The sequence below is a fragment of the Castanea sativa genome, chromosome 1 (genome assembly GCF_040712315.1).
Source record: "Castanea sativa cultivar Marrone di Chiusa Pesio chromosome 1, ASM4071231v1".
Taxonomy (NCBI): domain Eukaryota; kingdom Viridiplantae; phylum Streptophyta; class Magnoliopsida; order Fagales; family Fagaceae; genus Castanea; species Castanea sativa.
In genome coordinates this window covers 46,221,093-46,248,561 of record NC_134013.1, presented here as the reverse complement: position 1 = coordinate 46,248,561, position 27,469 = coordinate 46,221,093, and the positions used below count along the sequence as shown (strand labels likewise).

The 27,469-nt window shown below is 37.0% G+C and overlaps 1 protein-coding gene across 4 annotated transcripts in view; it reads right to left on the bottom strand.

Moving 5' to 3' along the window:
* Positions 1–3,033: 3,033 nt before the first annotated feature.
* The window catches only part of LOC142622449 (DNA ligase 6), a 38,390-nt gene continuing 13,954 nt past the window's right edge, over positions 3,034–27,469 (bottom strand). The window contains exons 8-20 of one of the 4 annotated variants that reach the window (XR_012841912.1): positions 23,261–23,308; positions 21,063–21,160; positions 20,881–20,946; positions 20,101–20,260; positions 18,845–18,952; positions 13,280–13,329; positions 6,581–6,615; positions 6,402–6,463; positions 5,894–6,055; positions 5,709–5,797; positions 4,910–5,009; positions 3,890–4,067; positions 3,502–3,640 (exon numbers count right to left, since the gene is read on the bottom strand). Coding sequence is in view for 2 of the 4 variants with exons in the window: in XM_075795913.1 (XP_075652028.1) it covers positions 3,332–3,640; positions 4,910–5,009; positions 5,709–5,797; positions 5,894–6,055; positions 6,402–6,463; positions 6,581–6,615; positions 13,280–13,329; positions 18,845–18,952; positions 20,101–20,260; positions 20,881–20,946; positions 21,063–21,160; positions 23,261–23,308 (1,287 nt within the window). In the remaining 2 variants the exon portion in view is untranslated. Of the gene's footprint in view, positions 3,641–3,889; positions 4,068–4,909; positions 5,010–5,708; positions 5,798–5,893; positions 6,056–6,401; positions 6,464–6,580; positions 6,616–13,278; positions 13,330–13,489; positions 13,584–18,844; positions 18,953–20,100; positions 20,261–20,880; positions 20,947–21,062; positions 21,161–23,260; positions 23,309–27,469 lie in introns of those variants that run through there. The other 3 variants (XM_075795913.1, XM_075795914.1, XR_012841913.1) reach the window with 3 other exon arrangements.

Below are 27,469 nucleotides of genomic sequence, written 5' to 3'. Positions count from 1 at the left end.
GAATGTAACTAGTGAACCAAACAAAGTAATGTTAGATTAGCATAATGTGATGTGACGTCAATCGAACCAAACACCCCCAAAGAGTGATGATGGTAAACATTATATTCTCAACAATACTATTGTCTTAAGCAACCAAAGAATAGTAACATGGATGAATGGATCCCAATACAAATTGGTGTCTTAGGGAGCAATTAGTGACAAATACCATATTTTTATGCAACCAGTGGTTAATGTATTTATACAATAGTATGCGAATAAATAGATATGTGAGCCCTACCAAAAAAAAAAAAAAAAATCAACTAAAGAATTCTTTGCCTAGGTATTAAACCCAACTTATGTTAAATTACCAATTTAAATGCATCCTAAGGATAGAAAAGAAACCTTGCTTCTAGTAGCAACATTCATTGCATCAATTTTAAAGTAACTTTGGGTTTCAACTTTCAACACGCCAATGAGTTCAAACTCAAATGGCATCTCTTCCTCTTACAATAGAGTTGGGTGAAGGGTAAGGTTGTGGATTCAACACCCATCTGGTGCATGTGTAACTAACAAAAAAAAAAGAGTTTCAAAATAAATGCTCTCTTCCTTGAGAATCTCAGAAAGTGGTCTACTTAGGGCCTAGAAAAAGACTCAAGTTCCCCTAAGATACACAAAACTCCTTTCTTTTTTGGTTTCTCTTAGATGCATAATCAACTTAGCCATATGAATATACAATTCACATTGTGTAAATATGGAGTATGATCTAAGCTACTTGGAAAAGTTTGGAATTCACGTCACCACGCATTCTTGCAATCTTTTAACAATGCTCATTGCCACAACAAATTTGATCATCTCATCAAGAACCATGAGTTGGGATTAACTGTCACCCAAATATCAAATACAACATTACAAACCCTAGTTAAAAATCCCGACCATAATGCAAATAGTGACAATTTTTAAAATAAATAAATAAAAAAAGAAACGCAAATAGTAAATGAAATTGCAAACCCTAACCTTGTGTTTGGTCCTAAGAAATCACATTAAACCACACGATTACAAAGCTTTCATTTTTCTCATATAAAATACAATTAAGTTAATTCAAAAAGAAAATCCAATATAGTTTCGCCTATTTTCTCACAAACCATTCACGCACAACACAAACCCTAACGAAACAATAATAATAATAATAATAATAATAATTGTGTGTGTGTGTGTGTGTGTGTGTGTGAGAGAGAGAGAGAGAGAGAGAGAGTACCGACTTGGGGAGGGGTTAAGCACTTATAAGAAATCTCAAACTGAAAGGGGGTAAAAAATGACGTCAGATTGTCAACTATGGTAGAGTTGGTGAGATTCACAACACTCATTGCTATTGTTTCAGTTTTAGTTCCAGTTGCGATTCGATGGAAACCCTATAAGAATCTTCTAGAACCTTCATCCAAACTCACTCAACCCACACAACCCAACACAAAACCCTAAACACCTCAAAGCAAAAAGTTAAAAAGTGGTTTAATTTGTTTTGTTTTGGGTGATTTGTGAATAAAAGGAGGGAGGAGATATTGTATTCCTAAATAGTATTGTAGTAGGTTTAAACTTTCAAAATGTTTATAGTATTTGGATTGGGATTGTACCGGAGATAGCCAGTTGCGAGATTTGGTGAGAGTGTGGACGCTAAGAAAGAAAACAAACTATTCTCTTTATTAGCCTTTTGTTTTTTTTGCTTGCAAACTAGACTAGACTAGTAGTATCTATCTATCTAGTAGAGCTTGATTTGAAAGTGGAAAAAATTGAAGGTCCAATATACACGGAGAACATGTGTCATGCACATGTCGAGAGCCAGAATCTCCCCCCCCCCCCCCCCTCTCTTGAAGATAATACGAAGAAAAATATTTAAAGGTTTTAAATTTTTTTTAAATGCCAGGGAAGAGATTAGGTCCACTATCTGTTTAGGAACAACTTATTTAATTGAAATTGAAAACTTTTTGCTGAAAGTAATGTAGAAAAAGTTTAAAAGCTAGCTGAATAGTACAGTGAGATCCATAAATAATACTAAAAAGTGAAATGAGGCCCATAAATAGTAGCAAAAATAAACTAAAAACTTTAATAAGTTTGAGTTTTATTACTTCCCAAACACACTCTACGTGGTAATTCATGAACATATGACTGTGCACAAGACACTAGGCCCAATCAAAGCCATCATAAGGTATATTCCATCTTCTAAACTATATTTTTAAGTAATTCTTATCTAATAAATATTGAAAAAAAAAAAAAAAAAAAACCTCTCCGAGTTTATATCCCATTTCACATTAACTTTTTAATTTTTAATTTTATCAATTAAAATCCTAAATTCATGAAACCATTGCAATTTAAAACTCATGTTCATCTAGTTATTGTTTAATTTATTTTAAGAAGTAATGGAGTACAGAAAAAAGAGTAGTACTTTTTTTCACTTAATTTCTTAAAATAATACTCATCAAATAACAAGATATATACTTCTCAACCAAAACAACAAGATCTAGAGTAACGTGCAAAGCTTCAATATGTTGATGTTACTTGTGGAGGAGATCGTTATCAATGAACGAGAAGCCGTGAGTATGGAAATGAAAATATTAGCTTGAGTTTCTGAAACTGATTGAGAACGATGTACTGCACTACTGCTTCTAGTTGTTGGGCAGCATACTTTTACCGCTGATTAAAGGCTTCCAGGAGATGTTTTGTCTCTTGGTCCGACGATGGTTTTTAATATTTTAGAGTATGCTCAACGAGCGGTATAAGAAACTTAACTTGAGACTGCAATTGAGTTAACTCCTATTCATCTTTTTCCCAAATAAACAGTGTAATGGTTTAACAGTGAGAAAAACTTCCCTCCATTGTTTCTTCCCAAGTCAGCATATTGCAATCCCCATTCCCCTGAGGTAGTTCAACATGATTAACATGACGGACTTGGAGTGTCTCTCACGTGGTAGAATGGGAATTGTGAATCTTATCTTGGCTTGTAGACTCTTTAAAGTGTTAGCGGGTTAAAGAAACATATGCAATTTCACACACAGTAACATAAAACAGGGAAGAAGTTTTTTGTTTTGTTTTGTTTGTGAATGTGTGTTGGGGGATGGGAAGTTGGAACAAAGTTATTTGAAACTAGATGAAACCCTTAATCTACAAGTTTACAAGGCTACAACATTACACTCCCAATTTTTCTCAAACTGTACGTACAAAATTTGGAACTGCATCATCTTTTGTACACTTTTCTCAGGCTGTACATACAAAATTTGGAACTGCATCATCCTCTGTACACTGTACATTCAATTGTTTGAACTAGAAAAGCAGCTAATGTACCTGAGACCAACCAAAATAATCAAGCTTCAGATGTCACATCCATCTTTCGAGTCTGAGATTGAAACATTTCGGCTATATCTGCAGCTGTGCTGGATTCTTCCGGATTTCTATCAGACACAGGACTGATGAATCTGGGGAATCGTATTGAAATACCACGAGATGGATGAACTAAACCAATGGCAGCCTGATGAACTGGTGAAAGTGTGAAGTCAGCACCTCTTATTTGCCAAACAAGTTCTGGCGAAAACCACTTATCAGGCACCTCAGCTGTTTGATAATAAGGTGGCTTTTTGGACAGAATCTTGTCCCCAGAAAAGAAATCTTTCATCTGCATTTCAATGTAGAGATCCCAATTATTAATTTTTTTTTTTATAAGTATAAAGTTTATTGATATCAAAAAAGTGGGAGCACCCTAGTACATAGGGAGTGTACAAGGGGTCAAACAATCAAGAACAAAAATTACAAGCATCTAGGAAATCAAAAAAAGATAAAAATGATTGGTTCCGCAATGCAGCCAACCAATCCATTAAAGTTCTAAAGAAAAATAGCTTCAAGCCTGACATTGATCTCTCCTTACCTTCAAAGCACCTACTAAGGGATGTACCAGCATAATTTTTGAACTAAAACCAGGGAAAAAAAGGCCACAAAAGGCTAGAAATTATGCGTACTAGTCAGAAATCAGAATCCTTGGCCAAGACTCTGATTGGTTGTAGGTATAAGATCCCAAAACAGTTCTAGTAAAGGAGGGTGTAGCCCTGTCAAGCAAGACTTGGTCATCAGTATGATAATGTCAGCATTATTTGCACTGAATGTGGCGCTGATGGAAGAGGAATTTAAGATTGCCTCCAAAGAATTGGAAAGTACCTTACATGCTTAGAGAAGAAATATGATGCAAACAAAACCATCCTAGATTTATTTTTGTCATGACCTAAAAATAAATACATCACATCTGCATCAGAACACACATTGCAGGTTCTGACCCTTTAAATACTATCAAAATCAGCACTCTTATTTCCTTATGGAACTCCAAACCGGGCACTTGGTTTCAACTGGAAATTGAACTTTGCAGCAGATGGATGATTGGTAAATGTGCTCATTTTCTTTACTCAATGGTTGGTTAAAATCCTGCAATTATCATGTTGTGGTGGAACACATACCTAGCCCTATCGCATCAGTGTGTACCATTCTTAGGGTTGTCTTTCTAGGGCTACAGCTAGGGGTGCCACCATCCTATCTATTAACATCCCCCACCACCCCACAACAAATAAATTAAAAAAAAAAAAATTTTAAAAACCTGGAAGTTGGAAATTGTAGCTTCATCAAAGTGAGCACCAATTGACTTTATTTAACATTAGAATATTAAAAAATAGTGTCCCTGCTGAGAGTCTTGTAGCTCAACTAGCACCTCTTGGTAATTTCTAATGGAGAATTCAGCCTGTTTAGGGTTCAAATGTCTCACTCCTAACTATTGAATTAAAAGCTGGTGTCCCTATATTTAACAATAAAGTATATCGTCAAAGAATACAAATTATTTTAAACAGCAACATATTTTTACTAGCATGCACATACAATGCAAATAAGCAACGTCCAACTTTACCTCTATGTAAAAAGAATCAGAGAACCCGGACATGACGCGGCATACACTTTGGAAATCCTCTGTCTCAGGGTTGTAACATGCCATAAGAAATGGACTGTACCTGAAACATAAAAAAGTCAAACCAAAATCTCGGTATAACCTAGAGCTCATAGCCAATTCAAATAGGAAACATTGCTATGAATGGAATTAAATCACTAAATATTATTCTAGTAATTAATACATACTTTTCCACCACTTCTGCATGTGTTCATACACTTACATGTCTCACTTGTTTATTTATATATTTATTTCCACACTACAATGTGAAACACACTATACATCTCCCATATCTTCATTGGTTAACTTTTCAAACCTTTCAACAATACAAAGTGAAACACACTACAACCATACCTTCACCGTTCGACTTTTTGAACCTGATAAGTCCAGGAGGACACCAACAAGCAAACTACCACCCACTGTAAATTATTATTATCATATCAAAATAGAATGTAGAATTCTTTTTCTTTGATAATTTGATAGTTGGGGAAGGGGAAATTTGAACCTTGGATGTCTCCAACATTAGAGGTGCCAACCAATTGAGCTACAAGGCTCTTGGCAAATAGAATTTAGAATTCTCCCTTGAACAAAAAATAATTAGAATTTAGAATTCAGAATTCTTGTTACTGACAACACCTTTACTTTGGTAAATAAATGACACTTATCTTTGTTTGTATTATTTTGCAAGATGGAACTATTTCTGATTTCATGCAAATTCCAAATCCACAGGCAGCATAAAGAGTATATAAAAGATAGGTCTCACCATCCAGCTTTCCTCCCATTTCCATGCCAGGCACCAATTGGGACTAAATCAAGAGAATCACACAATCCTTCAACATAGTCTCGCTTGACCTTCAAAGAAACCAACAGTTTCAATCACAGGTCAATACTATACTTCCTCATTGTCGATTAGATACTGAAGTAACAATACAATCTCATTTGACAAACCTTTAACCATGTGTCAGTCCGCTTAGATGGAGAATATTCAGCATTAAAATCTAATAATTTAACCACAAGCCCTTCACATGAAGAGCGGAATGCATCTTCAAGAAAAGAGCTTATCCTATTTAATGTGACTTCATTGGTCAAACAAGCATCATCTGCTTCAACCTACAAACAGATAAATTGAATAAACTATTATTTATTCAATACAAAATGATTTTTTTTTGGGGGAGGAGAGGGGGGGGGGGGGGGGGGGGATGGGGGGGACAATGGTGTCTAGACTACTTGAACACTTGACTATTTTCTTGGGTGTGTGTAGTCCTCCAATCCCACACACACGAAGTTATTATAGGGAGGAGTCTCTTAAAGGTGGCCCCAAGATTCTGATTAGAGGTTTCACACCTAGGAACTCATGGACATCATAAGGCCTTAGGAACCACTGAGTCAACCCCTTAGGTTGATTATAAAATGATTATTAGAAATTTAAAAAATAACATAAAATTAAAGAACTTACTGTCATTTCCTTTGCATATTCGAAATACCCCAACTTCTCATCATGAAACAAATCCTTCAAATCTGAGAGTTTTTGGCAAAAGGGGATAAAGATTTAGATTAGATTGTACTTTCAGGAAAAGAGGTTTCTTAAATCCAGAAAAGAAGAATGACGCTGTCATAGAATGCAGAGATGCATACATTTTCGTCTTTTGCGGAGAGAGAAACCCAGCAGCCTGTAATAGAGTAATTGATAAGCTAAACTTGTACTTTATTCTAAAGAAGCAACAAATTGGACAATAAGAATAAAACCACAGGCCCTTGTTGCCACGTGATAACTTTACCCTAGGAAGCATGGACATGGGTATGGGTATGGATACAACACAGCAACACAAGCAATTTTTGAAAAACTATAACACAGTGTCCGGTACGACATTGGTATGACACAGGTACGACACCGATACAACATAGGTACGGCTCCTTGAATGAAGCATCCATGCCTCCTAACCCTTATCCCTCTAATGGTGAGAAGTTCTTGGGTTCAAGGAAGGATTTGGGAGGAAAAGGCTACCCCTATGTTTTTTTTTTTTTTTTTTTGATAAGTAATATGTTTATTGATATAAAAAATGTAACACCCTAGTACACAGGGAGTGTACAAGGGTTAAACAGTCAAGAACAAAAATTACAAGAATCTAAGAAATCAAGAAATGATAAAAATGTTTGGTTCTGCAAAGCAGTCAACCAATCTCTAAGGGTTCTAAAGAAAAATAGCTTCAAGTCTGAAATTGATCTCTCCTTATCTTCAAAGCACCTGCTATTTCTCTCTCTCCAAAGACACCACAATAAGCAATGTGGAATAGTCATCCATATATGCCCATTTCGATGACTACCAAACCTGCCTTGCCAACACGCTAATAGCCCCACTACAGATTGTGGCATCACCCAGCTAACTCCGAATAATCCAAACACCATTGCCCACATATCCATTGCAACCGGACAATGGAGAAAAAGATGATCAACCGATTCACCATTGCACTTGCACATGTAACACCAATCCAATATCCAAATCTTCCTTTTTCGTAAATTGTCAATCGTTAAGCACTTCCCCAAAGCAACCAAACAAAGAAAGCAACACGAAAAGGAATTTTCTCGTTTCCATATACTCTTCCAAGGAAAGCAACAATCATTGAGCCTACTAAGAGACTATAATAATTTTTTAACCATAAAACCCTTCTTTCTATCAAGTTTCAAAGACATCTTATCCTCACCAAATCCTTTCACCGAAGCACCATAAATAGTATCCATAAAACCAGCCAATGCCTCTCCGATTCCCGAGCATGCACACCCCTAAAGAAACTTACATCCCAAAAGAGAACTCCATTATCAAGCTTCATAAGCTCACCACACTAGCCTCCTTGTCTCTCGCAAAATCTATACAATTCCTGATAATCGATCGCAAGGGAAGTCTCACCACACCAATGGTCTTGCGTAATTTCACTCTTGACCCATCCCCAACATCAAATAGAATATAGCGAGAAAAAGAAGGCCATCCCCGACGAATATTTTTCCATAAACCCACACCATATGGACCATTAATGTGCCTAGTACACCAGCCACCCCCTTCACACCATATTTCACCTCTATCACTTGCCTCCAAAAGGCAATCCTCTCCATCCCAAATCTCCATAGCCACTTTCCAAGCAAAGCTTCATTAAAAAGTCTTATCTTCCTTATCCCAAGGCCCCGAAGCAATGGGACTGCATACATTAGCCCATTTAACTAAATGGAATTTTGGTTCATCTCCAATGCCACCCCATAAGAAATTTCTTCCGTAGTTTCTCAATTCGGTTAGCCACGCAACGTGTGAATAGGGAATAGAGATAGGAAATAAGTAGGTAAGTTAGATAGAGTGCTTTTAATTAAAGTGACTTTACCTCCCTTTCGATAAGTACAGACGTTTCCATCCTGCTAATCTCCGTTCCATCTTTTCCTAATTGGGTTCCGGATTGCCTTATCCTTGCATTTGGCTCCTAAAGGAAGACCCAAATACTTCATTGGAAGAGTACCTTATTTACAGCCAAGAACAGTCAACAATAAGTCCAAATTATGCACCATACCAACAGAACCAATTCGACTCTGCCCAAATTTATCCTTAAGCCGAAACCACCTCGAACCAAATGAGGATCATACGGAGAAACAGAACTGGTCCAAATCAAAGACCACAAAAAATCAAAGTATCATCTCGCAAAGAGAAGGTGGAGACACCACCAATGATCTTCCCTCTACGTAACCCACCCTAAAGCCTCGACATGTGACCATCATGGGCAGCCTTTTCCAACATCCTCCCAAGGGCTTCCATAACCAATACAAATAACAAAGGGGATAATGGATCTCCTTGTCGTAACCCCCGGAACTCTCAAAAAACCCACAGGAGAGCCATTTATCGAATAGAGAAACGAATCGTAGATATACAAAAGAAAATCCATCGACGCCATTTAGCGCAGAAACCACCCTTTTCTAACAACCGCATAAGAAATCTCCAGCTTACATGATCAAAGGCCTTTTCTCAACATCTAATTTGCAAAGTAATCTCGGCAAATCGGATTTCAATCTACTGCCAAGGCTCTCATTAGCAATAAGTACTGTGGTCAAGAATCTTCCTCGTTTCTCACAAAAGCATTTCGAGATGCCGAGATTATATCTTCCATGATCGTGCGAAGCCTATTGGCTAAGACCTTAGCAATGATTATAAAAACGCACCCAACAAGACTAATCTGGCGAAAATCTTTAACTTCAATTGCTGCATTTTTTTAGGGATGAGAGTAATGAATGTTGCATTCAAACTCTTCTCAAACTCGACCTTTAACATAAAAATGATTAAAAACACCATAAGATCGGTTTAAGAATTCCCCAACAAGCTTGGAAGAAAGCCATAGGAAACCCATCTGACCTGTGCGATTTGTCACCATTAAAATTCTTTATTACCTCAAAAATTTCTGCCTCATCAAAGTGTCTATCCAACCAACTGGATTATCACCAGATATCCTTGGAAATATCAATACTTCGAAATAGCCTATCAACTTGCTCCTCGAGTAGTATAGTTTCTTATAGAATTGAGTAATACAATTAGCAATCATGCCTTGATCGGAAGACAAATTTCCATCTACCATAAGGCTCTCAATGCCATTATTTCTTCTATGGGAATTAGCCATTCTATGGAAAAATTTGGTATTTGCATCCTCTCCCTCAATTGCAACATCCTAGACTTCGCCTCCAACTAATCTCTTCTAAGAGAGTGAGCTTTTTCAATATCCGTACGGAGATTATTTTGTTCTATCTTTTCCTCACCGTTAAAGGCCGAATCTTTCTCAACATCCAAATCATTTAATTTGTTCCATAGATGTCGTTTCTTAATAGTGACATTACCAAACTCCTCTTCGTTCCACTTTTTTAGATCCAATTTCAAAGCCGCCAACTTCTTAGCTAGAATAAAACTAGGATTGCCTTGGAACAAGTAAGATGCCCACCAAACCTTCACTTTATCAACAAAATTCTCCAGCCTTCAACCACATATTCTCAAAACGAAAAGGGGTTTTCCCTCTCCGATGACTTCCCCCTCCAACAAAATTGGAAAATGATCTCGAAGTACTCTTGAAAGCCTTTTTTGGGAGAACAACGTGAAGTGATCTCGCCAAAAGTGGAGAGAAAAGAAATCGGTCTATTCTAGAAGCGGAGGAAGTATTAGACCAAGTATAAAGGCCCCCATCCATAGCTATATCCATCAACCCATGGAGAGAGATAAAATCTCGAAAATTCATACATAGCTCCGAGTAATACCACTCTCTAATCTTTCCGAAGGGAAGCGGATTATATTGAAGTCGCCTCCTAGACACCATGGCACATCCCACCAACTAATTAGCCCCGCCAACTCCTCCCACATTTTCCTCCGCCTCTTGTTTAAATTAGGCCCATAGACACCGTAAACGCCCACTCAAATTGATCCCCAACTTTTTTAAATTTACACGAAACAGAAAATACCCCACGTTTCCTCTAATTTTTCCACCACCCTTCGATCCCACATCAAAACAATACCCCCGTAAGCACCTTCGTAACCTGTAAAAGCCAATCAACATATGGGCAGCCCCATATACTTCGAACAATTCCTCTAGTGATCCACTCAAGTTTGGTCTCCCTGCAAACATACTATATCGACCTCCATGATCGCAATAAATTACGAATCGAAGCCTCTTCTCAACCCGATTCAAACCTCGACATTCCAAGTAATTATCTTCAACTTCATTTAGAAACAACGATAGTGCCCGCACCCTACTAGTACCATTCCGCCTAGAAGAAGTAGAACCATAATTAACCGAACCGAATAGACCTTTTAGCTCTCGATACCTCTCACCCCCGAACTCTTCAAGTCACGTGCTTTAATCTCCAAAGCAGCCCTACGTTGCAATTCAGCCTTTCAGACCTAACAAGAAATTTGTTGCTTGATTTTCCAACCCTTTTAATGATACACCCAGAAATTATCAAACCCATTGAATTTACTTTGAAACCGCCGTAGTAAGATTCCTCTTTAATGGACTCTTCGCTCCTACAAATTCCTTTTCTTCCATGCCCAATGGTAAAGAAAAGGTGCTGGTTCCACCGCTATAGGTGACAAACCCCTTCGTTAGGCAACTCAAAGAACCTCCGAATATGTGTCCGAAACCCAGTCTCCACAATTACTTCATCCCCTTCAACCGAGCCGATGACACCTCCAAAGGGTCCGAACACTTCAATGGAACCAAAGCCACTGTTTCTGCACTTCTAGAACCTCCGTGACTTCACTCCTGGCGCAGAAATTTGTATCGGAACCGCCACTCTCCTTCCATCTCTCAATTCAAGCACCCACCGATCCGAATTCCCCCATTTCTTGATAACATTGCCGGAATGCTCCCGAAGCAACAATCGGATGTCCGCAAAGTGTCTTCGCAATCGAGGTGGTTGCTTGCTCATCGGCCTCGTCGGAGCCAAGAGACTCGCATCGGCCCCATCGAGCCGGGAATCCCCGCATCGGCATCAATATCGGCGTCATCGGCGAGCTTCAATGACTCGGTTATCGTCGGAAAGCTACAAGGAGATCAACTTGATGGTGCATCGGCCGTAGCAAGCACCGCGATATCGTCGGAATCTCTCTCATTACTTACTTACCGTAACCGAAGGTACGTAACTCCCGCAGTGTCGGGTCTCTCCGGTTGATAAAGAACGAAGATGGGTTTGTGTCGGCTTTGGGCCGCGACTTGTATGGGTTCGGGGCTTCGGGGCTTTGGCTTTCAGCGGGAGCTATAGACTTCATAGAAGCGGTTGGGCTTTATAACCTCCCGAGCATTGGACCACCGAACCTCGCCATCTACCATCCGGCCCACACTCCAAACCCATAGAGATCTCCAAAGGATACGCTTTTGCCATTTATATCGTGGACTTCAAACGGAAGTTTAGCCTCGCATTCGCAAGATCTTTTTCAAGGCATTCAATTCACGAGAATCATGGGTATGATTGCGCAAGTTTGTTGTGTTTGAATTTTGAAAATTTGGCGTAATGACTTTCCTTTCTTGCTACCACCATGCCCTCTCCGACCGCCTTCCGCCGTTGCCATCAAGAGAGAGAGACTTGGACTTCTCCACTGTCTGCTTCAAGACAGCTTGTGGTCGGGTGCTGATTTTCGACTCGTGAACAATGACTTTCCGCAAGTGTAGCCCAAACCCTCTCCACCCACTACCCAAATTCTCTCGGCACCACGATAAAGCCTTTCCGCCGGCCATGGACAAGTTCCGAGATCATAAAAAATCTGCCATGAGGATTGGAACCTAATTGCAAGATAAATACCTTGACACCCTCTCTAAATGTTCGTGCAAAATTTCCAGTAGTTGCATTAGAGATGAGATCCTCCACAATAGTTAGCAGACGTTTTGCACCCTCTTTGCCCATGAAAACTGATCGGAGAGAATCTCGGTTTCTCTCAAAAATGCGTAACATAAAATAAGTTCCTCCCTCCTCAACAGAGAACTCAAAGGTCTTGGACTCCACGAAAAAGAAAATGGAACCTCCCATATCAACAGAGTAAAAACCAAAATTTTGTGACTAATCCGAGGTAGCCAGGCCTCAAATTTTGTGACTAATCCGAGGTAGCCAGGCCTCAAATTTTGTACTTAACTACTACCCCTATGTTTTATAACCTACTTTTATTCTTTGGCCAAGGCATCTGGGACACTTAGTGCAATGCACCAATTCACCAGCACATGTAGACCCGTCCACATGTACCAAGCATCTGTTTGGAATTCCTTGGGGTGGCTCACCAAATGGGAAGCGGTCAAACCCAAACCAACGATTTCTGAGAATACATCGAATGGACTCCAGTTGATCAAGAAAATGTATACTTAAAAACTTTTCTGATATTGCAAAATTTAACTTCTACCCTCAATTGCAGTACTTGGTTTCATACTAACTTGACAGATAAATTAAAAGTAAATTAATTATATTGGTCAGTAAAAGGGTTAATTTTGACGGATATACTGCTAAAAATACTATGATTCTTCCCAAACTTACGGTAAACTTCATGCGGACTGGATCTATTAAATAAATGAGAGTAAAATGGAGGTAGTATGGGATTGGTTACAGTATTTGCTCCTCAGGGCCTGGCTCGGGTATCCATGGCTGGGTTGAGGCATGAATCTTGTCCAACCGCCGAAAAGAGAAAAATACATCTACAATTTTGAATCTCAATTGTACCCTTTTGAGAATATATGGGAATCAATGATAGTGTAACATGATGGTTTTGTCCTAAATTTTTGATGAACATATATGTGGCAAGAACATCCAAAACAATTCCAAGAGAAAGTTCTAGATAATTACTGCTGTCCATTAGCAAACATGATATCGAAGACAAACACGCAAATGTCAACCTGCATGTAAAGAAAACATCAGAAGTATAACGAGAAATTTAAACAAGTAAATGAAACTAAAATAAAATAAAAGGCAAAATTTAAATTTCACAGAAAATAAACAATATATTATAAAAATCCAAATAAAACAGCAATAAGATCCATCACCACAGTTTGGCACCTTAACAGAGACATGCTATGGAACCATTGTGCATTTCTTGGTCAGGTTGACAAATAAAAAATTTTCAAACTTCCCATGTTTATTGCTCCACCCACTGATCAAGATAAAGAAGGAATTAAATAGTTCATATTTGACTAATTTGAAGTAGTTTTGAAGTGCAGAATTGCATGAAAAGAAATTAATTATTCATCTTTCACTGTCATAAGCTAACATTCACCCTCATTCCTTTTTACAAAGTTTAACCATGAATGACACATCATGATACAAATTATCTTCCCTTACTAAATTTCTCTCCACAAATCAAATTCCTTAATCTGATTCATTCAAATATTATTTTAAAGGTTCTGTTTAAGCTACACATCTATCATAAGCAGCTTGGCCCCACTCACCCTGTGAATCAGACCAATCCTTTTTTTTTTTTTTTTGATAGGTAACAGAAGTTTTATTGAATATAAAAGTACATCACGATTATAATGATGAACACACTGTATTTGAAACAATTACAAACAAATCAATAAGAAGAACTAACAGCTTGTAGGTAATCAAAAATGGAAATACATCGCGTAAAACCCCAAATTTGAGACCACTCAAACAAAGTCCCAACTAGCAGAGACTTTAAAAGATCTAAAGGTCTCTCAATATCTTCAAAAGGAAGGGTATTGCATTCCCGTCAAATCAACCACATTAGACAAGTTGGTACCATAGTCCAAATATTTGAAAACTATTTACCCAACCAATTCCTCCATGCAAATAGTAGAGATGCGACTGTCTTTGGCATCATCCACACGAATCGGACCAATCTACCCTTATTGAATTCATTTATCTTGATCCCGATTATGTAGGGCTTAGAAGTAGTAAAAATCAACCAACCTAGTTTGGATTTCGACAGAGCATACATGTCAAGAGAATCATTCAAGTGATTTTCTTTTACCCTTGTGTCAGCTCCCAACCAAATTGATATAGAGCATAAAAAATCACGTCTCAAACTAAATAAATCTAACTATACCAAGGATGTCTAGATATTAGGAAAGAAAATCAAATTTCATTGTTTGAAAGAAAAGAAGAAAGAAACCTTTGAATCAGTAGTAAATAAATTCGCTGGCCTCAAATCAGAACTGAATCTATGACATCAAATTTGGGATTGGTTTGTACATTTTCTAATCCATTAATAATAACACTAATCTCTAATAGCTTTCCCAGTTAAATGGCAAGGAGTACATTTTATATGAATTTCCTTTTGTATTGATAATTTCTTTTCATCTAATTTAAGGCTTTTTTTTTCCTTCTTCTCATAATTATTTCCAGGCTACATCCTCTGTCACTTTAATGATCCTTGATTGCTTCTTTGGCCATTTTAACATATAAACATAACCACCAACAAGCTCTACTCAAGTGGCACCTTGTATGGATTTAAGTCCTACCAGATGCATGTGTAACTTACCAATTAAAAAAATCTGAACATAACTGAATGCTTTTTTTTGGGGGGGGGGGGGGGGGGGGGTTGGTGTTTATTTAAAAACTTAAGTCTAAGCTACATTGTCTTAATTTTTCTTTAAGTTGTATCACAAGCATAGCGAACTAAAACTATAACTTCACTATCAGTGCATAGGAACTATGAGTTCAACCAAAATCTTGTTTCCCCTCTGTGATATGTTGAATAAAGCTGCGCCAAATTCTCACAAAAAATTTCCCAGAAGCTCCAATGGCCAGACTAGTCTGAATTCAATTCAATTCAATTCAATTTTAATTCTAGCTAACTAGTCCTTGATGCAGTCAAAAATTTGAGCATCAAGGAATATATATCCTAATTGCAAGCTGTAGCTTAGCAATGTTGTTTAAGGTAATATATAATAGTTACTGACAATCATAGGATTTTTTTCCTCCTATGTATTTCTTTGGTTTCTTTATCTTTCATGTTGATGTTTGTTTAAACAGCCAGAGCTCACATTGACATGTACATGAAACTGTATCTTTTATATTCTCTTGAGGTGTTTGATGAGATGCCTGAAAAACTTGGCTTCTTGATTGCAAAATTTCTTTAGTGTTCACGAAATGGGTATTGTAGAGTACCATTTATGAGTGGATGTTCAAACAGATGGGTAAAGGTTCAGACCAAATTCAGGGATGCTAACTTGTTTGTTGTTGGTCTTGGATCATTCCATTTTATGGTAATCCATTCATTTCTTCTTCCTCTTGTTTTACCCACAATATTCTTTTTTCTGTTCACAAACGGTTGTCACATTCACTGTTACTGATTTGGATTACAGTTAGTAGGAAGTTACTTTAGTTATTACTAGAATAAAGGCAATTTGGATTATTTTAATTATTATTCAGTCTTAGTTTTAAGCTTTATAATTTTCCAACAAACTATCAGAAAACACATTCACAGAACATGGACTACTTGATAGATGATAACTAAGATTTTAAGCTGGTCAAACCTCCAATCATTTTTCTAAAACCAACCATCAGGAGTGGTTTGAACATTTGCAGTGGGAAAGTGAGTGCGTAACATGTTCAAATGAGCATTTGGCTCCAACCCAAAATTTTATCCACAAGCATGTTGAGCCCAATTTAAGGCAGCAGTCCCTTGATCATGATTGATAAGAACATAAAAAATACTAATTTTTATGAACATAGAGACAAAAGAGCACATAGAACAAACACATATAAGGTTCACTGAATCAAGGTTTTTGTTATGTTCCATTCCCACCATTCCGGCTAGAAATTTTCATACTGGTATGAATCACCCCTCTATTCCACCTTGGTCCAAACAAATAGAACACCATTGTCCACAACTCATAAGGTATAGGGAAATGAAGAAGAAAATGACCCACAGACTGCCCACATTTTTTGCACACACAGCACCAATCCAAAATAATATGTCTCTTCTGAAGATTGTCAATAGATAACATGTTCCCTAGAGCGGCAGTCCAAGAAAAGTAGGCAACCCTAGAGGGAACCTTCAAACACCACACCAATTTCCAAGGAAACAACATGGCATTAGACGGGGATAGGGAATGATAAACCACGTACCTCAAAGCACATTGAAGAATTAAGAGCGGAAACCTAGAGCATTCCATTATTTCCCATTCCAAAAAAAAATCCTTCCTCTCATTTTCCATTATAACCGTTCCTCTCAAACTCTCATCTTTCTCACTCCTCACAAACTCTCAAGCAAAGCAAAGCCCCTTTGTTTTTTAAAAAGTAGGATAGACAATTCCCAAGCCTCAGATTTTCCAAATGGCACAACAATCCCACAAATGGGTAGCATTGCTAAGGAGGAGCAAGAAAGAGAATTCGATGTGGAATAGAATCGTTCCTATCATCAACAACGACATAGACACATATCAAGTGATGGCTTGTTTGATCGGCAACAAACAACCATGAAATCTCCAACAAGTGACGCTGATCTGCAACCTTCTCTCTCTCTCTCTCTCTCTCTCTCTCTCTCTCTCTCTCTCTAACAGCGTAGCTTGGGATTTCAGTATTTTCAATGGTTTTTGAAGCAAGAGTTATGGTGGCTTGGGATTTGAGGGGATTTTTGTTGTGGCTTAGGAGGCAGAGTTGCAGTAGCTTGGGATTTGAAGGAGGGTTTTGGTGGTAGCTTGGGAGTCAGAGTCATAGTGGCTTGGGATTTGAAGGGGTTTTTGTAGTGATTCGCAGCCGCTAGTGGACCTAGGCTGTGTCTTTCACCATGGTGGATTGTTTGGTGGGCTATATTATCCTTTTTGGAAGTGGAGGAGGCGATATGACCTAGAGAGAGCGTGAAGAGGAGGGAGAGACGTGAAAATGTTGTAGAATCAAGGGTAAAGGTGTTTCATGGTGATTTTTTATTACCGTTTGATGTGTCAAAAGATAATCTTTTTCTCAAAACTGAAAATATCATCTAAACATCTTCTATTTTTTTTTTTTTTTTTTTAAATCTTGAAAACTTGTTTCCAAAATAGGAGCCAAACACAAAATATGTCAATATTGTGGATTGAAAACTAGCTTTGAAGACACCAAAAAAAAAACTGTTTTTGGAGAATAGGAAAAAAAAGGGTTACCAAACAGGCTCTTAACTTTCTTTTTTGTTCTTTCTATTAGTAACATTCTTTATTTCAGCCAATACCCAATACAAACTTAACTTTCCTTTTTTTCTTTCCATTAGTCACAATTATTTTCCCGTTTATTCACATCTCTCACTCTCTCATACACATTTCTAAGCTTCCTTCCCTCTCTCTCTCTCTCTCTCTCTCTCTCTCCATTTCAGATTGCAAGTCAAGAGCCAAGATAGATGATTGGGGATTTAAAATGAGGACCTTGTCGTTGCTTTGGACGTTGAGATTGATTGGACAGTGGAGAAATGAAGGTGCCACGCTGTGGATGAAGCTGATGAAGCAAAATGTTGAAGCACCTCCCTGTGTTGATCTCCGACAAAGAAAAAGTCTCATGTTACCAACTTTCTGTTTTCAAGATTAGCATTAAGATTAAGTTATTTCTTCTACTCTCTCTCTCTCTCTCTCTCTCTCTCTCTCTTTACTTTTAGCTTTTGCAAAAGTCAAATTTGCTAATTTGTCTTATCTTTTTATTTTTGGGCATTTGGGTAATTTGCTGTTTGTCAATCAGTGGTGGAGAACTAATGGGTGATGAGTGATGTGCTGTTTGTCAATTTGTGGAGGAACTAATGAGTGATGATGCAAGCTAGGGAGTAGGGAGGACACGCAAGAATCAATATCAAATACTAGAAATTATGAAAAAAGTGGTAGTATTGGAATAGAAGAATACAGTTAGGATTTTATTACTTGAATTTGAATTGAAATGTTATAGAAATACATGTGATGAACAGTCACATGTGATGAACAGTCACATATATTTATTTGTGTTAAATATATAAAGTAATAACTCCTAAACAGTATACTAGTATACACCAGTATCGAAATGCTCCATTCCAATAAACAAACCAAAACAGCCATCGGAATGGAATTGACAACTTTGAATTCAATTGAACCAGTTCTAAAAATTCCAATGTTACAGTCATAACAGTATTCTATCTACCAAATTACCAATTACTTGAGCATCGTGGAAGGAAGCACAAGTACTTGCAAACATCTTCTAACTTTCGAATCCAAGCTTATGACAACACTAACAAACTACAAGTCTACATTATGTAAAAATAAGGAAACTACTAGGATTTTCTTCAGGAAAGATTGCAAACAATTATTATAACCCCCAACATAACAAAATCGCATAGCAAGAAATAATGTTCAATAAATTGAAACCAAGGAATAGCAAAATAGTCTTTGTTTTTATTTAGGCATTGATACATTGAACCACATCATGATGGAAAATAGGTAATGTAATAATGTATCAAACCTTTATGCTATCCACTGTAATCAAGTTATCTTTGCTTCCTCTCCCTCGAGAAGATAATTCTTGGAAAGACATAAGTTTGAAGCCATTCTTCCTATCAACTGCAACAACCTAAAACCAGAACCACATTTGAAATGATTCAGATAACATTGCTTTACCTGTGATCAATCATGTACTACCTTCTTTTTTTCTTTTTTCTTTTTTTCTTTTTTTCTCCTGATGTGGCTGTCTAGGGCTCTTAAAGTACCTGGGTAATACCAGAGTGAGTATAGTTCCCCCGCCTCACACACACTAGGTAATTACAGGAAAGAATTCCTTGGGAGTGGTCCCAAGGTGTTGGTTAGGAAACCCTTATGGATCACATGAGGCCTGGGAACCACTAGACTAACCCCTTGAGGTTAATCATGTACCACCTTGAACATAAACAGGAATGGGAGGTTTGCATTCGATCTTATTATGAGGAGTTGAGAGGTGATGCCTACTCTGATTTCCCTTGGAAGGCTGTTTGGAGGGTAAAAGCAGCCACAAAGGCTGCCATTTCATGTGGACTGCAGTTTCCAATTGTCCAATAGATATGGAATTTTTTATTCATATCTTTTGGGGTGAAGTGGGTGATGCCAAAGGCAATGAATGATTTGTTTAAATATTGGTGCTGAAGTTCCATTACTTTCCATAATAGAGTTTGGAATGTTTCTCCCTCTTGTTTAATGTGGCAACTTTTGAGAGGGAGCAATAAGAGAACTATTGAGGGGCATAAACTATTTATAGAGAGATTCAAATCTCAGTTCCCGGGGGAATTATTCTACTGGCTATCTTTGGATGCAAGCAGACCCTCATTATTGCATGATTTTATTGTCACATTGTATTTATACCTGTTTTTAAGGAAACATGGGTATACAATCTGTATACTCCATTAGTTTCCCAGTACATTTCTTTAGCATATTATTTTATATATATATTACTAATAAATTACTGATTGTCCTAAAAGCTTAAATTGTTAGAAAATTGTTGAATTTAATCAATTAAGTTAATACTACCCTTCAAATGTGGGCCTAAACTGCCCTAATTAGGGGGGCCCAACACATGGGACTTCGTTAAATGGTAGGTAAAGTGGAGACTGGGTTTCAACCCATGACCTCTAGCTCTGATACCAAGATTAATTACCAACTAACTCAAAAGCTTCAACTATTAGGAAACTGTGAATTTAATCATTTAATCTAACAATTAATTATCAAAAAAAAAAAAAAAAAGGTTCCTACCTCCGCATCCAGAATGAAAGTCATTGCAGCAGGCCTGCATGATTCCTTTATTATATTAATCACATCCGGAAATCTTGAGGTCGTTTCATCTCCATTTCGTGAAAATATGCGAACAGTTCCATCAACTAATCTGTGAATTTGGGCACGCTGACCATCATATCTAAAATTGCAACCACAAAAACCAGTTCAGCAGGTACTGTAGCCAACTTACCAAAAGTAAAAGCAAAGTGAAATGAATAGAAAAAACTAAGATATATTGCTAAATCAGTGACTAACACTAAACTAATTCTTTTGATGAAGAAACTGTAATATACAAACTGCACACAAGTGGAGCAAACTAATTGATAATTTTTCTTCTTATAAGTTAATATGTGGAGAAAAATTATATAAATGCATATTGGGGGTGGGAAGAACCCACAGCCTCTCCTCTTAAACAGAATGTCTCTAGTACACACCAAGAGACTTTACAAATCTGAATTATCATGATAATAAACAAAGCTACGGGAACATAAGATGTACAACCATTTGAAGTCGAGGGCTTATCTACTACACTGCCATCACTACTGCATATTATTTATCTGCCAACAATGTAAAATGAGCTTGCAATATGCAATACTTATTATTGTCTCCAACCAAGAATTTCAACATCACCACTCTTACCTGTTCATACATAGTACGCCTAATTTGCAATTAGAATCATCAAAACTCTATAAAGAACTACATATGGGAAATCAAGAGAGCATAAGAAAGGAGACTACATATTTGAGAAAAAAAGCATACTTATATTCACATGAAAAAGCTTTATTCTGGAAGAGCTTCAGTGCTTGCGGAACACCATTGGTGATTCTAGCACAAAGCAAAAAAACCAATACAAATAGAAAGTCCTTCAGTATGCATCCTGCATAAATTAAAAAGACATAAAAGAAGAAAAAAAAGGCATAAGCATATCCAAGAATATATACTTTGCAAGCATAGGCTTGATGGGTATTCCTGGAACCATTGACAAAGTCGAAGAAGAAAACTTGACACCTTTGTTCATGAGAGAAGGAACAACCAGATCCTGCTTATTATTTAATTGCACAGTAGACAAGTGTTACATTCTGAGACAGTGATTGCAGCATAAAGTCCCAGATTATCTTAAACTCTACTATCTGAGATTTGCTGAGTTGTCAGAGGTATTAACAATTCGTTTATGAATAATTATTACACAAAGAGCAAATTTAATTCCACTTTAATTACTTTTATTTAAATAGATATTATCTTTAAATTGTTCTTTTAAGCTAATCTACCAAAAGTATCTAACCATGATCTGATGAATTTGAATCAAATATATAATATTATTATACAAACTGCATGGACAAAATCTTGTGTTAAACAGCATATTTATACCTTTATGGCTTATTTCAGCAGCGCCATAATCATGACTCTTATGGACAAATGATGGCATCAATTGAAATAGCAACACACTAGATAGGTAGAAGGGAATAAGCTGAATGCTAGAATATATTATCTTCTTTTTTTTTTTAAGCCAAGATAAATTAACTTTTTAATCAGCCAATAAATAAAAGACTTCTTATAAAATTTTACTTCTCAACAATTTTTCTTGGAAAAAGAGGTCCAAGTGCTACCACAACTCCCTTATAAAGGTTGTTGGATGAGTTTTAACTCAAGAAAAACCAAACCACAAAAAGACTATAAAAAATACTAGCCTCGTCACACGCACTTCACGTGTGCAATGAGGCTTTTTTATTATATTTTAGTGGTCCTATGATGTAGCAAAACAAAAAATCTGTGTTATTATTTTATATATATAATTTTTATTTTAAAAATCTAATTTATAAGTGAATAAAGAAATTTGAAAATCAACAGGAGAGTGACCCTATTTTTTAGACAATGTTTTAATAGAAGTTAGAGTTGTATTTTTATTGGATTGTCCTTTAATTTTGTCTCTACTTAAACATAGGTGTGTAGGGGTATTTTTGAACAAAAAAAAATAAGGAATCCAAATAAGGGAATCCCCTTAAATAGTAGTATAGATAAATAAATAAAAATATTTATTTACTTCTCAATCATTGGGAAAAAATATATGATACAAGGAATGTACCCACACAAAGTGCCGGTTACAAGCTAGTTGTCATGACAAAGAAGCTTCTATGCCGGACTATGTGGGATAGAATAAAGGCACTATGTGTTGGGATGTCACGTTTACTAGACCTGTACAGGATTAGGAGTTTCGTTGGCCCTGTTTATTCCTTAAAGGTTAACAGAGATAGGGAAGACCAGCTGTGATGGATTCCAACTAGGAGCAGGGTTTTTAAGGTAAAATTCTATTATAAGGTTCTTTCTAAAAGATACCATGGAAGAGTATTTGGAGGGGTAAAGTATTTGGAGGGGTAAAGACTCCTACCAGAGTAACTTTCTTCATGTGGACAACTGCTAGAGGGAAGATTCACTAGATGGATAGAAATAATTACATTGTAGATTAGTAAAGTGTACGAGAAATGAGGAGTCCATTGATCACCTGCTCCATTCTGATTTTGCTTATAATCTATGGTCTTTGGTGTATTATTTGTTTGGACACCATTGGGTTATAAATAATTGAGTTATGGATTTGCTAGCTTGTTGGAAAGGGAGTTTTGGTAGGCATCTCAGTGATGAAACGTAGAGTTGACCTCTATTGATGAAAAGATGAGGAAGAGCCGTTTGAGGTGGTTTGGTCATGTGTAGAGGAAAGCAATTAGTGCACCAATGAAAAAGAGTAAGTTGATTCAAGTCAAGGAAATGAAAAAAGGTAAAGGGAAACCTAAAATAACATTCATGGAAATAGTTAAAAGGGCATGTCAATTAAGAAAGTGACAAAGTATAATAGGAATGAGAAAAAAGAATACATATGGACGACCTTATTAGTCAATTGAAAAGCCATAACTGACCCCAAAGTTTGGGATAGAGGCTTAGTTGTTATTTTCTCAATTTTAACCAGGACATATTCTCAAATAAAACACATTATTTAACGACATATGCAAATCAATATCTTCTTTTAATAAGACAACAAACTAAAGACATGGAGCATATAGCTATAAAAAAATTCAACATAAATAGTTGCTAAAGAAGAAAAAAGAAAATAGCCAAGAATTGTAATGCCAAAAACATTAATACTAACCAAATTGGGGAGTATATTATAGGCTTCAACTACGGCTGCAGAAAGGAACTGAGAAGAAACCAAAAGATCAAATAATCAACTGAAATTTCTATATCAAATAACCCATTCTACAAAATAGGAAGTCATTTAGCTAAAAGATGTATTTTAATAATAATAAAATATTGAAAAATACCATGTTCCTGAAACTTATCAGAAAATTGTGGCACTTATAAAAATATATAAATAAATAAATAATTGAGGTATAAATAAATAGTTGAGGGGTATTAGTGAGGATAAGATGTGTTGGACACCTGGGCTTTGAGGTAAGCAATTATTATCAGGCTTTGTTGGGTGTATGTACTCAATCCTTCCCTTGGAGAAGTATTTGGAAGGAAAAGATTTTAGAGTCGCGTTTTTTGTTTGGACTGCAGCTTTAGGAACTATCTTGACTATTGATAATTTACGTAAGAAGAAGGTGTTGATTCTAGATTGGTGTTATATGTGCAAAAGTAATGTAGAATTAGTAGACCATCTTTTACTATATTGTCCTATTGTTTCTGAGTTATGGTCTATGGTGTTCACCTTGTTTGGTATCTACTAGGTGATGCCAAAGACTGTGGTTAGCTTTTTGGTCATCATCGTAATGGTGTTATTTGGATGGTTGTCCCTCATTGTTTGATGTGGTGCATTTGGCAGGAGAAAAATAACCGGTGTTTTGAAGATTCTGAAAGGACTATAATCGATTTAAGACTTTTCTTCTTTAAACTCTATCGGATTGGATGTCTATCATAAGAAGTCATTCTATTTTTTCGGACTATGATTTGGTGGATGCTTGTAATTTATGTATTTGATAGTTTTGGTCCCCTCTTGTATACTTCCCATATACTTGGGTGACTCATTTTTATGTCTTTGAATAAAATTTTATTTACTTATCAAAAAGATAAATAAATAAATAATTGAAAAGTTGAAATCGGGGTTTCAACTCAAACATATAAGATGTCCGACACAAAAGCTGCCACCAACAAATTTTCCTCGTCTCTCTTGCATGAAAAGTTCTTGTCAAAAACCTAATTACTTTAATTGCAAGAATTTGCAATGCCGAATAATTCCCTTCATAAATTACCCTCAACAGCTAACCCAATACCACATTCCAATTGACAAATTAGTCTTAAAAATGGGTTGGTGCCTACTTAAGACCGGGATTGGACTTTGACACGACCGTTATCTCCATCACAGTTATCAATATTTGTCCCCATCATCCCACACAAAACCTACTTATTGGAGACACTCAAAACTCAAACCCCATAACCAAAACACCACCAAACTCAAGCCCCACCACCAAATCACCACCATGAGACACCCAAACACCAAATGCCGATAGCCAAACACAAGCCCATTGACCATTCAAACACAAATTCCCAAACCAATCTTGACCCACCCATAACCAAAGCTCCCCAAAATTGCCACCATCAACCCCCCAAACATAAGCCATGCTGCCACCTAGATGCCAGTCGAGGTAACCGTTAAAAACACCCCAAGCGGCCATCCCATCTCAAGTGACCCAGTAAAAAGGCTAAGGAAGAGGGCTAGCAATTATGATGCAGGGAGCACCAAATGCATTCAAGATTTTGTTTCTAAATTTGAATTTGAATTTGAATTTTGAATTAAGTTTATAATGTTGAGGGTTTTAAGGGATTTGATTAGGCATTTCCCATATTAGTGTAATATTTAATCCCTATTAAACTAGTGTTCATGTAATTGTGAAAGGCAGATAATTTTGAATAAGAATTTTATGATAAGTTGAGAATATGTCTCCTCTTTTGTTTTCATTTCTTGGTAGTGATGCCAAACGCCCTTAGGTGGAGAAGCCTAAGATTTGTTCTGTTGTTCTTGTGGTCACTCTTTATTTCCTATTTTCCTACATTGTTCTATATCATCTTGGTATTAACGCATCCCATCCCTCCACCCAATCCAAATCATTCTAAAAAGAAACCAGCCGCCAACATCATACAACCACCACCGAGAACCCACTCGCTGCAAGCCACTTCATTTACAGCCCAACCACTACAAACCACATCTGCCACCAGAAGACAAGAATTACAACTCTATACAAAAGAAACAAAACAAAAGAACCCATGGCCAAGAATTACAACTCTATACAAAACCCATCCACACCCAGATCCGCAAAGTCCCAATCCACCAGAAGGTCAGACTGCAAATCTTCGTCAACCTCACCACCAGAAAACACATCCCACAGCCAATCTTTTGAAGCAAGCCACCATCGTCAACCTTCGGCACCGAGACGCTTTGCTGATAGCCACCCCAAAACTCCAAATAACAACTCGCCACCGCCATCGCTCTCCCTTTCCCATCTGCTGATCCACTGCCACCCCACCTTTAGGCCCCAATCTTGCACAACGTCATGCAGCCAAACCAACCCAGCGTCAAAAATGGAAAGCTTATTTTTAGGAGCTAAGTTTCAGTCTTTGTGTTTTGTGGCTCTAAATTTGAGTTGAAAATTACTTCCTTTGATAGAGACCTTGAGGAGCAGCTTAAGGAGGCTGAGAATAACCTCATTAACCCTCCTTCCTCCAATGATGACTCACTCACTCTTCTTGAGAAAGTTGAAAATTTGTTAGCAAATGAGGAGCAAGCACCATCCAAATCAATGCAAGATGCATATTTACCCTCAATGAAGACACTTTTGAGACATGATGAAATGGTTCTGAAGGTTTCAGTTGCATTTTGCATTACTGAGATTACAACAGTAACAGCACTAGATGCCCCATGTGATTATGAGCAGATAAAGGAAATATTTCAGCCGTCTGTAGCAGCATTTGAAAACTTGTCTCATGTGTCCAGTCACTGTTATACAAGGTTTCAATTCTTGATACTGTTGCAAAGGTCAGGTCATGCTTGGTAATGCTAGAACTATTTTTTGATAAGTTTTATTGATATAAAAAAATGAACACCCTAGTACTCAAGGAGTGTACAGGAGTCAACAATTCAAGTACAAAAATCACAAAAATAAAGGAAATCAAGAAAAGAAGAGAATGATTGGTTTCGCATAGCAACCGACCAATCCAATAAAGTTCTAATGAAAAATAACTTGAGGTCTAGTATGAAACTCTCATTTACTTCAAAACACCTACTATTTCTCTCCCTCCAAAGGCATCATATTAAGCAATGGGGATCAATTAACCATATTTGACCATTTAGATGACAACCAAACCTTGCCAACAAGCTAGTAGCCCCACAACGGATTGCGACATAACCCAACTTACTCCAAATAAACCCAAAACCATATACCACAAATCCATAGCAAACAAACAATGAAGAAAGAGATGATCAACCGATTCACCATTACACTTGCATATTTAGCAACAATCCAATATCCAAACCTTCATTTTTTGTAAATTGTCAATCATCAAGTATTTCCCTAAAGCAGCAATGCAAACAAAGAAAACTACTCAAAAAGGAATCTTCTATTTCCAAATACCTTTTCAAGGAAAATAGTAGTCATTAGAGCCCACTAAAATACTATAATAATCATTAACCACGAAGCCCTTATCTCTATCAGGTTTCCAACACATCTTATCCTCACCAAACTCCATTACTGAAGAACCATATATGGTATTCATGAAACCCGACATAGCCTCTAATTCTCGAGCATGCACAACCTTAAATAAACTTACATCACAAAAGAGGACTCCATTAGTGGACTTCATAAGTTCAGCCACACTAACTAGCCCTCCTTATCTTGGCAAAATCTAAACAACTCAGGATAGCTAACTACAAGAGATTTCTCCCCACACCAACGGTCTCACCAAAACTTCAGCCTAGACCCATCACCAATATCCTACAGAATATAGCATGTAAAAGAAGGTCATCCCTAACTAATATTTTTCCATAAACCAACACCATATGGACCATAAACAGATCTGATACACCAGCCACCCCATACACATCCATATTTCACCTCTATCACTTGCCTCCAAAGGGCATCCTTCTCAATCCTAAATCTCTATAGCCACTTCCCAAGCAAAGTTTCATTAAAAAGTCTTACATTCCTTATTCCCAAGCCACTCGAAGAAATGGGAAAACAAATAGTAGCCCATTTAATCGAATGAAATTTGGGTTCATCACCAATGCCATCCCATAAGGAATTTCACTGAAGTTTCTCAATTTTGTTAGCTACAACAGCAAGTAGAGGAAATAAAGATAGAAAAT